Source organism: Chroicocephalus ridibundus, chromosome 25 (genome assembly GCF_963924245.1).
Source record: "Chroicocephalus ridibundus chromosome 25, bChrRid1.1, whole genome shotgun sequence".
Classification (NCBI taxonomy): Eukaryota; Metazoa; Chordata; class Aves; order Charadriiformes; family Laridae; genus Chroicocephalus; species Chroicocephalus ridibundus.
Genome location: NC_086308.1, coordinates 1,209,976 through 1,221,325, shown reverse-complemented (window position 1 = coordinate 1,221,325; position 11,350 = coordinate 1,209,976). Strand labels below are relative to the sequence as shown.

Here is an 11,350-nt window from a genome sequence, read left to right as displayed (position 1 = left end):
TTGTTGGCCAGGACCAGGTCTAGGTGAGCATCGCCCTTCCTGGCCCACCAGGCAGCTCTGCTAAGAAGTCGTCTCATGATGCTCCAGGCTGCTGGCACCTTGTTTCTCTGCCTGGCCAGTGAGTGCCTGGGCAATTACTGTTCCCCACAGGAATCTCCTCATTTACCTGGAGACTTCTTCGTCTTCCTGTTTAAGACTTGCTCTGCCAAGGCCTGGGAGACCTCACTGGTGGTAACTGAGGCAAAGAGGACATTGAATATCTCAGATCTACCTACACCTACTCCTACTAAATTCAGCACTGGTCCTACATTATTCCCTTTTCTTCGTTTAACTGTTCCCGAATTACCAAAGATCCTATTGGTGCCCTGGAATTCCTATTTGAGATTCAGTTGACTTTCGATATGCACCACTGCTGGATCTGGAGGATGCTGCCCTTGAGGACAAGATGTATCCAGGCACACTGTGAAATCTATTGGTCTTTTCATTGATTGTATCATCAGGGCAGTGAGTAAAGATCCCCGTGTGACGTCCTCCATGTCCATGCAATGCCTGCAGCTGTTGTGTGGAGAAGGGACAGCCCTCGCCTCTCTGATGACTGATGACTGAATGCATCAGTCAACGGCACAAAAGCACCAAATAGAACGCTCTAGCATGCCATGTGGGGCATCTGTGATGCATCCGCACTGAAAGGGAATTGGTTTCCTGTAGGTCCTGTGTGGTCCATGCCAGCCCTGGCACCTCAGGTAGCTCTGTGGGCCTGGATTGGAACATTATATTGAGTTGCTGCCCTGAATTCTGTTAGGCAAAGTGGGGCTGAACACGGCACAAATGCCATTAGAGTCACTGGAGATCTGGAAAATTGAGCTGATGGAGAAGAGAGAGACCAAGCTCTCCCTGTGTCCCAGGACTGCGGTTGTTCATATGAATACCCCTAAAGACTGCCATGAACATACAAGTAGGAGAAGATTCTTTTGGCCTTTATTTAGGCCTCAGCTGTCATTTCACTTGGCCAAAGGAATTTCCCACAAGGCTCATTCGGGATCCCTGAGACATTGCCCTGTCTCTATGAACAGCTCCAGTAGAGCCTGCAGTTATCAGCACACACCTTTGACCACCCCTGACACCTTCAATGTCACCAGGCATTGTGTCCTGCTCTCCATCTCCTTTGATGAGCACAGGAGCTGGACAAGGAGCTCACGTGCATGTGCGTATTTTATGCACACCTGAACACCTACGGCAAGAGGAATCCCACCTCCTGTGGGTTTGTGGCAGGCATGGAAGGCAGTTGTGTCTCCTTCAAATGCCAGGAATGGAAACGCAGGATGAGATGAAGCACAGATTCAGCTGAATCCCTTCCCTCAGCAGGGGTAAGGGAGATGACTGCCTGTCACTGTCTGGGAACACTTTCTAATAATAAGAGCAAAAAAGGTGATATTTTGATGTAACTTTGAGAGGAGAATTAAAAGTTCTGGAAAGAAGTGTCTCTGCCCAGCTGAGGGAGGGAACATCAGTGGTGACTTCATCCTGTTTCCCAGCAGGTTCCCCTGGAGCCCCAGGGACAGCTGGAGGGAGCCCCGAGGGGGCAGAGAAAGGGCTGCCTTGGGCTGGTCCTCTGCTGCTGAGCTGGGCTGGGCTCCTGGCATGGAGGGAGCTGATGGCAAGCGGGCAGCGCTGCAGAGAGACAGCTCTGCCCAGGAGCAGCTCCTCTGCCAAGCGCAGCAGGGCTGAGGGCACTGCCTGCAGGCACCCGAGAGGAGCCAGGCACAGAGAGGATAAAGGCAGCTGGGAGTGGGAGGAGAGTTCTGAGCTCGTTCTCGGGGAAATCTTCACGCCTGTTGACACAGTCAGTCTCTGGCTGTGGGGCAATGCAGGGGGGTCTCCTGGAGGGATGTTCTAGGGCTGGCTGAGAGGAGCTGTCAGGATGGCTCTCCTGGCTTCTCTGGTGTGGAGAAGGAGGCCGTGCTTCCGAGCAGGGATGCCCTGCTGCACCATGGCAGCGACAAGGAAGGAGGGCTGCCTTCTGCGAGGGACTGTGGCAGGGTTTTGAAGACAGGTGGGTGTGCAGGCAGGGGTGCCCAGGGCTGTCCTTGAGAGCAGGGTCCCTGCAGCCCAGGGCTCTGTGTGCCGGGGCAGGGACTCTGCTGCTTGCCAGGGTCAGCTCTCAGCCTGCCCAAGGAGTTCCCCCCCGAGCGTCTGTGGGGAGAAGCTGTGGGGAAAAGGAGAGACTCCCCTCAGGGCAGGGTCCTTTGGCTCTTTTTCGAGTGTGTGCTGTGTGGGTCAGGGCTGCCCACAGCTGCAGATCTCCCCCAGAGCACTGGCAGAGGCAGCATTTACAGAGGAAAGACAAGGCAGGGGCTGCCTGGAAGATGAAGACATTGCAGGGTCTGTGCTCTCAGCTGTCTCCTGAGGGAAAGGAGCCGTCACTGGTCCACTGAGGGATCAGCAGATCTGCCAGAAAGCTCACAAAGTGCCTTCAGCCCCTCCTCTCCCTACACACAGCACCAGCAGCGCCTTTGCTTCCAGCATCAGGCTTTCTCTCCTCTCCTCCTGAGGAGCCACAAAGAGGGAGATGGCCCTGGGCAGTGCCCTGCTGCCAGGAGGGGTCTGCAGGGCAGAGCTGAGCCCCCAGCGGGTGGGATGGGCTGTGGGAGCAGGGACAGGGAGGAGACGTGGGCACAGAGCAGCAGCTCCTGGCAGGGGCAGCTCCAGGCAGCAGAGACATGGGCAAGGGCTGGGGGAAACTGCCAACACGCACTGGGGAGGGGGCGTTCAGGCATCTCTCGGTTGGTCCTTCACTGGAGACGTCTTCTGGGCATTCTCTGCTGGGCAATGAGCTGACTCTCCCCTCAGAACACCTCGTCTCCGGGACCCCAGACTCTCTGCTTTGCCTGTCCTGCTGGGCTTGCCAGCTGCCCCCAGAAAGGCAGAGCTCTCCTGTGGGATCCTAGGGAGGGCTGAGCCTTTCCCTGGGGGTCGGGCACTGTCCTCGCAGAGTCCTTTGATTGTCTCTGTGAGGGGTTGTGTCCTGCTCTCTCCATCACAGCTCTAACTCTGGTTTGGGAAAGAGAAGAATTTGTATATTTGTCCGTTCAAACAGTGCTCTGCTGTTCCCTCATGAGTTCAGTTATTTGTTTGGGTTTGTTTTTTAAGAGGAATTTGTGTGTGAAGTCATCTTCAAGGCAGCACAAGCTTCTGCACAGGGCAGATGGAGAAAAGACTGATGGACACTGCAGCTCTCCTGGCTTTGCACTAAACCACAGAGATTACAGCCCTGTGTCCTGTCCTTTCTCAAGACTCCACATTTTCAGTCATAAACATGAGGATTTCTTCCCCTAAAAAGAACAATCGCCAGATGTGATAGTAGAAAATTAAAACCACAATCTCTGAAAAGAAGACTGTCTTTGCTATAAGGTGTCTGTCCTAATTTTTTCCCGTTTTTTTCCTCCTTTGGACAGAGCCCCCATGCTAAGAAAGAGCAAATGTCCAACAGCAGCTCCATCACCCAGTTCCTCCTCCTGGCGTTCGCAGACACGCGGGAGCTGCAGCTCTTGCACTTCGGGCTCTTCCTGGGCATCTACCTGGCTGCCCTCCTGGGCAACGGCCTCATCATCACCGCCATCGCCTGTGACCACCGCCTCCACACCCCCATGTACTTCTTCCTCCTCAACCTCTCCCTCCTCGACCTGGGCTCAATCTCTACTACTCTTCCCAAATCCATGGCCAGTTCCCTGTGGGACACCAGGGCCATCTCCTATGCAGGATGTGTTGCACAAGTCTTTTTTTTCTTTTTCTGTGCTGCAGCAGAGTTTTATCTTCTCACTGTCATGTCCTATGACCGCTACGTTGCCATCTGCAAACCCCTGCACTACGGGACCCTCCTGGGCAGCAGAGCTTGTGTCCACATGGCAGCAGCTGCCTGGGGCAGTGGGTTTCTCCATGCTCTCCTGCACACGGCCAATACATTTTCCCTGCCCCTCTGCCAGGGCAATGCCCTGGACCAGTTCTTCTGTGAAATCCCCCACATCTTAAAGCTCACCTGCTCACACTCAGACTACCTCAGGGAAGTTGGGCTTCTTGTATTAGGTTCTTTTTTAACTCTTGTGTGTTTTGTGTTCATCGTGCTGTCCTATGTGCAGATCTTCAGGGCCGTGCTGAGGATCCCCTCTGAGCAGGGACGGCACAAAGCCTTTTCCACGTGCCTCCCTCACCTGGCCGTGGTCTCCCTGCTTGTCAGCACTGCCATGTTTGCCTATCTCAAGCCCCCCTCCATCTCCTCACCATCTCTGGATCTGGTGGTGGCAGTTCTGTACTCGGTGGTGCCTCCAGCACTGAACCCCCTCATCTACAGCATGAGGAACCAGGAGCTCAAGGATGCCCTCTGGAAATTGATGAACAGATGATTTTCTGGCTTCTGAAAATCACTCATAATGTAATTTGTTGCAGGCCAAGCCCATTATCTGTAGTTTTTGTTAGGTTTGGGTTTGGGTTGGCGTTTTTTTGTTAGTTTTTTTTTTCCCCATTCTATAATGCTGTCTACAAAGAATGTTGTTATTTTTGCTGGTTTTAATTATGCATCTATCCAAATTTATGAGACCCACAGGCTGCATAAAATTAGGTTCTGTTCTCTCTTCTTTGTCCTCTTAAAGTATATTTAGAACCTTCTAATGACTTTTTTGCTCAAAATCTTTTCTCTGGGGGATTCTTTGGAGCTGCAGGGTCAGAGGCTGTGTGCAGAGGTGGAGGGGAAAGAATCCCAGTACTTTCATTGCACTTCACTCCTCTGGCCGTGGTCTCACTGTTTATCAGCACTGCCATGTTTGCCTACCTGAGGCCCCCTCCATCTGCTGGTCATCCCTGGATCTGGTGGTGGCTGTGCAGTGCTCAGTGGTACCTCCAGCAGTGAACCCCCTCATCTACAGCATGAAGACACAAAATCTCAAGGGTGCCCTTTGCAAACTACTGGCATAGGATCTACTTCAGATTAATAAAATGCCCCTTATCCCGCTAGAGTTCCCACTGTATCTCAGGAAAAGCCAGGACTAATTTTGTTCACTTGTGTATTTGTTTTTCCTTTTTTTTTTTCTTCCCTGTTCTATTCTCCATATTTATTCTATTCCTGTGGTATTATTATTCTTGGCCTCCTGCCTGTTTTTATCTTGACCCAAAGTCCTCAGCTACATATCCATTCAGGCTGCCTTTTTAGATAAGCTCAATAAAGAAGGGAGCAGAAAATTATTCGTCTCCGCTCCCATCTCTTCACATCTCCTCTGCAGCTGGGCAAGCCGCCCCAGCATACAAGAGGGGTTCAGGAGGCAAATGTCCATCTGTCCCATGGAGGATCATCGCCGGAGACCCTTGGGTCTGCCCTTGCCTGCCTCGCTGGGCACTCTGTCTCTGCTGCCTGCGAGTCGGGGCTGCTGTTTCCCTGGGGCCATGGCCAAGGACAGCAGCAGGACGAGGCCTTTCCAGTGCTGGTCTCTCCTCACATCCCCACTGCCCTGCTGTGCCCTTGCCTTTGTGTTCCCCCGAAGGCCTCGTGTCACTGGTGACAGTCCTGTTGTCTCTACAGTGCCATCCCTGTGACTGTGGGTAGCAGCAGGTGATGTGAACCTCTTTATCATAATGAAAATGCCTCCTCAGGGCAGGGTCAGAAGGCTGGACCCCTCTTCCAAAGCTGGTGTCTGGATTACACCCAAGGAGCTGCTCCCTCAAAAGGACTTCCCTCCTCTGTGGTTCTTGATGGTTTCAGGGCGACGGGCTCAGAGTCTCATGGGAATATTTTTCAGACCAAGGGCTGAATGGAGACCTCTCTTCATGGTTGAACATGTCCGCTAAACAGCAACTGGTTTTTGACATATGGGCGTGGTGCTGCCCCACTTGCAGTGGGGCTGATGCCAGATTTCATCCTGGAGAAGAACTGGAAGCTGCCAGGAGAGCTCAGGGGATCTGCAGGGACAGTGTGGGAGTGGGGGTGGGCAGTGAGGGGCACCTCATCAAACGAGTGACCATCCAAGGGAATGTCTCCCTGAGGAAAGGACAAACCTGTGGAGCCCATGGGCAAACGAGGCCCCTGCAATGCCAGGAGAGGCTGTGAGGAGCCAGCAGGCAAAGGGCCAGAAGACTGGAGAGTCGTTCAGGACACCCTCTTGGAAAGCCCCACGGGCTGGATCTAGTGCAGCCCTCCCCTGCCCTTTGTGCCACTGGAGACACCCCTTGGTCCTGCCCAGCCCGGTCCTTTCTGGCTGAGCCAGGAGGGAAGATGGAAGGGGGCTCAGCAGCAGTGATCCCTTTCTGGCTGGGGCTGCTCCTCACCCCAACCAGTGTGGCCAGTGCAGGGTCACCCCATGGCCCCAGGGCACCACAGCCCCCTCCCTCTGCAGAGCAGCACCTCCAGCTCAGGGCCCTGTGGGGAGCAGAGGGTGTCAGACTGGATGCACTCTCCTGGGGAAGGGCTCTCTGGGGAGAAAGGGTGACCAGGGAGAAGAGCAAGGGAGCATTTCTGTGCCTAAAGGAAAGAAACCATGGGAAGGAGATACCTCATTCTTTAGGCCCCGACTCAGGGCAGGCTGCTCTGTGCCTGGAGCAGGACTCTTGTGCTGGCCTGGGGAGAGGGGCTGGCACTGAGGGGACACAGACCATCTGTGGCCCAGGCACTGCGGGAGGCCACCAAAACAGGAGGGCTGAGGGGGACAGAGCCCTCAGGGCTGCCGGGGTACTTTGCCAGGGAGATGTCTCCCCACCCTTGAGCACACCTGTCCCATGTGGTTCCAGCACGGTGGGGCCATTGGACCGTTAATGGGGCAGCAGGGCCCGCCTTCCCATTGCTCTCCGGTTTCCCATCCCCTTACTCCTCGCTCAGTCACATCCCTCTAAACTCCCCAGGTGCTGCTTTGAGCTTCAGGCAGTTGGAAGAATGCCCTGGTCTTTCAGCAGGCTGATAATCTCTTCAGCCAAATCCTTCCATGTGTTTATATCTGTCATATCCCATCCATCTCTCTCCCATACTTGGAGTGAGGTTATCCCTTTTGGATGGTGACCCTCGCTGGAGGAGGTTCACCAGGTTGAAGAAGCCCATGTCTCTCACCGTCCCCACACAAGGCACATGCTTTAGGCCCCAATCCTCAAAAATAAGAAATTCCAACTGAACTCAAGAAAACAGGTTTCGGCATCAAGGGCGCATGACCCTGGCACAGGGAAAAAGCCTGAGAGGCTGTGGAGTGTCCTGTTGTGGAGACACTACAAAACCAACCTGGATATCTTCTTAAGTGACCTGCTCTGGCTGACTCCCTCTAGGGCAGGGGGATTGAACTTGACGATCTCCAAAGATCCCTTTCAATCTACATGAATCTGGGAGGATATGGAAGTCCAGTAAAGGGCTTTACGTCTAGAGTAGATGCTTGTGAGGTCCCTTCTGCCTGAGAACCCAACAGGCCACCAGCAGGCCAAGGTCTGGCATGTTGATCGTGAGGTCACCGCTGCTATAACAGCGGGCATCTGCTTTGGATGCTCATTTTGGGGTCACCCCGTCTCTGCAGGTGGCAGGTGTGGAATAATTACTAAATTGGCCAAGAATACAAAAATACAGCATTGTTCACACATTAAGGAAAGTCATAAAATCAAGAGGCTTCTGAGGTAGAATACAGCCGCAGCTGGCACACGAAGAATGCAACATCTGCGATTCCCTGTACAAGGTTGTTTGTGAAACTACACGAGGGATGGAATGGAACGCGATTGTTCCGTGGCCTTCCCTTGTGACGAATAGCAGATATGGGGACGAGATGGTACTACGGAACAGATAAGCTGCCTACACGCTACCCGAGCCAACATTTCGTCAAATGTTGATGAAATGCTGTCCTTTGTGCGAACTTTGCTCACCACAATGTACCAAAACACACCTCCATCCCGGAGGCTGCCTGCCCCCAAGGTGCGACCACTCCTCCTTGAGTACACCAACCATAATAAAAGTATTAATGACTAAAGTCACTCAAACTCCACTTTGAAGAAAAAAAAATAGTATAAAAATAGCCCGAGAGAGGGGGGATATGGGGGAAGACACCAAGACAAGTCAGGAGAACTCCATCACTGACTTCCGGGACCAGCCGACGGGCTGAGCCTTTCTTCCCCCCCATAGGGACGCCTGTGGGTAAGACTTAGATTAAACCGAGTGTTTCCTCAGGGAACTTAGAAATTTCTCTAGAGAATCTCTTTCCTACATTTGTAGCCAGGCTGTATTGTTTATAACTTTGTCGCATGTTTTGTACACTTAACAATGTCTTTATTTGCACGTGCTTTACAGACAGTGTATTTATCACCGGCAATCCTAAGAACCTGTATATCTGTTGTTTCAATAAACTGCACTGTTTCAGTAGCTGGTCGTTTCGGTGTCTCACTGAATGCGACCAAAGACTCGAGAGAGGCCGTGCTAGTTCGTGAGCACGACGAGACTGAAGGTGCAGTCCATTATTAGTGTATCCAAATTGTAATAGTTTAAAACATATTAAACGCGATTGGACTGACAGTGCTGAATTGGGCATCACTCAGAATTTAATCCCAGCCGCACCTGGCCTCCCGCCTCGGTGAGGAGTGTTAGAACGCAAGGGGGTTTATCTTCTGCCAAAACCACTTGGCCCCTTTTCACGCAACAGCCTCATTTTTAGCTTCCAAAATCTCCTTTTCAAGGCACTAAAGCCCCCTTTTTAGATTCAGTCCACAATTTGGAGGGCCCAAAGCTTCATTTTAAGCCTCCCAAGCCCCATTTTTAGGGTGTAAAGCCTCAGGTTTTGGTACCAAACCGTCATTTGAGGGCACAAAACCTGATTTCATGGTTCAAAGCTTCCATTTCATTTCCAACGCCCCATGTTTAAGGCTGAAATCCTCAGTTTTGGGACTCAAAGCCATCTTTTCCGACACAGAACATTCCTTCAGGGCCCACAGTTCCAACCTGAGGGTCTGAACCCAAAGGCGCAGCTTGTCGCCTGGCGACGTCCGCCCTCCCCTCTCTGTCCCGCCTATGGGCCCTGAACAGCCAATCGGCTTTGAGGAGGCGGGGGCAAGGTACACGATTGATGTGTAACCAACCAATCAAGCTTCGAGGCCTGCAGGGAAGGTGGCAGGAGTCAAAAACAACACTTGGCACCATGTGGGGGCGGGGCATGTGGGCTCCACCAATCACAGCTGGAGTTCGAGCAGCACACAGATGATTGATAAGCGTCTGACCCATCAGTTGATGGGCGGAGCAAGGGAGAAATGCCAGGCAGCCAATGAGAGGAAACATCCTGGGCAGAGTGACAGCCCAGACAGCCAATCAGAGATGGCATCACCTCAGGTGACCTGCCTTTGGGCAGCCTGACCACCTGGGAGCCAATCAGCAGCCGCCTCCAGGCAGGGCAGGCCCCAACCCAGGGCAGAGTGACAGCCGAGGGGACCAATCGGAGGCAGCATCACCTCAGGGGAAGGGCGGGTGCTGCTGCTGTGCAGCCTGAGCACCCAGGAGGAGGAGGGGGATGCTGGCTGTGGGGCCGCCCGCCATCACCTCACCCACTCCCCTCCCGCCAGCCCAACTGACCCTGTGGCAGCCTGAAGGAGGAGGGGGAGGACACGTCCCCGAGACGGTGCGTTGAGCAGGGGGAGATGGCGGTGCTGGGCCCTCCCCCTCAAAGCCGGGGGTGCCCAGGGTTGATGCTCTCCGCCCCCCTCTCCCCACAGCTGCTGCACATCATCTCCTTCCTGACGCTGCCCGACCTGCTGAGCCTGGACCCGACGTGCCGCTGCCTCCCCTCCGCACCCCTCTCCCCCACCAGCGCCTGGCCCTGCAAGAGGGCCGCCATCCTCAACTGGGAGTCGGCCATTGCCATGGGGGCGTGGGGGTGGTGGCACTTTGTCCCACAACCAGTGACAATGTCACGGCATCCCCCCCTCCAGACGCCAAAGGGCTGTACCTGCAGAGCCTGGGCCGCGGCTGGCAGCGAGCACTGGTGGCCTCCATCCTGTCTCCCCCTCTCATGGCTACCACAAGCTGGCGCTTGCCCAGCAGCACCTCTTCCTCCTGGGTTACAGCAGGACCCACCTCTTGCTCCGTGACTCTGGCCGTCACGCCTGCTCCTGCCAGGCCCTCTCCCACGGCGTCAGGGATGTGTGCCGACCCCTCACTCCCCCTTCCCCCCCTGCCACCGCCATGCTGGGTGACCGTCCCCTCCTCCGCACAGTGACAGTGGATCCCCGTGGGGAGCCCCCCCACGCCTGCATGCTGACGGAGCAGAAGCAGAGCGACACCCTGGAGGTGTTCGACCCAGCCGACATCCAGCACATCTTCTGCATCAGCTTCCCCTCCTCCATCCGCGTCAGACAGGCGGTCGTCACCAGCACGGAGGTGACGTGGAGCCTTCTGCTGCTCACAGGTTTTGGGGGGACACTGAGGAGATGGGGAGAGCACCTTGGGGTGTGGGGACACTGCGGGGAGGGGGACACACGTGCCACATTCAGCCCCTGACTTCCCCGTGTGGGAGCGGAGAGGAGGGGCAGGTGTACAACCTGCAGCTGACCCTATCCCTGACCCCAGTGTCATCCCTGTAGGTGCCATGTCCCCATCGCTGTCCCCACAGGTGTCCTGGCCACACCACGGTCCCCAGCCCTGTCTCTGTCCCTCCAGGTCTCTTGTCCCCCTCCCTGTCCCCACAGGTGCCCTATGCCCAGGGCTGTGGGGACAGCGGCCGCCTGCTGGGCTGGTTCCATGGCAGCATCAGTTTTGTCCACCTCCGTGTCACAGTGAGACCAGGGGACACTGCCGACCCCACTGGGGGCTGGAGAGGGGCCCCCACGCTCAGCTGTGTTTTGTAAAGTCTCCTTTCAAGAGCACAAAACCACATTTTTTGTTTCCAAATCTTCTATTTCAGGCTCCAAAAAGGCATTTTTAAGATTAAGCCAGTCAGTTTTAGGGTCCAAGATGCATCTTGGATGTCAAAACCCTCATTTTGATGGTCCAAACCCCTCTTTTAGGGACCAAATTATCATGCATTTGAACCCAAAGCCTCATTTTTAGGTACAAACCCTCATTTACAAGTTCCAAAGCCCATTTTAAGATTCAAAGACCCATTCTCAAGCTGTAAACAAGCATTGTTAGGATCCAGCCAGTCATTTTTAGAGACCAAGCCACATCTTGACTGTCCAAAGCGAGAGCGAGTGGCCCACACGCGTGTCCAGACGGGCCTCCAGGTGGGCCCCGGGGTGGCTGGGCAGCAGCCGGGCAGCGGCGTGGCAACATGAGGATGTGCAGTGCGGTGTCGCGGCAACGTGACGATGCAACAATGTGCGTCTGCTCTCTAGAGCCGCTTGCTGGGAGACTGGCTGTGGT

General features: G+C 54.5%; 1 protein-coding gene across 1 annotated transcript; it reads left to right on the top strand.

Annotated features, from left to right (window-relative positions):
- Positions 1-3,479: 3,479 nt before the first annotated feature.
- On the top strand, positions 3,480-4,400 carry LOC134507649 (olfactory receptor 14J1-like). Its single transcript, XM_063318441.1, has one exon. The coding sequence runs from the start codon at positions 3,480-3,482 to the stop codon at positions 4,398-4,400; it is 921 nt and encodes a 306-aa protein (XP_063174511.1).
- The last annotated feature ends 6,950 nt before the right edge of the window (positions 4,401-11,350 follow it).

Coding starts and splice junctions, on each gene's coding strand:
- LOC134507649 (XM_063318441.1), top strand. CDS start 3,480: ATGTCCAACAGCAGCTCCATCACCCAGTTCCTCCTCCTGGCGTTCGCA.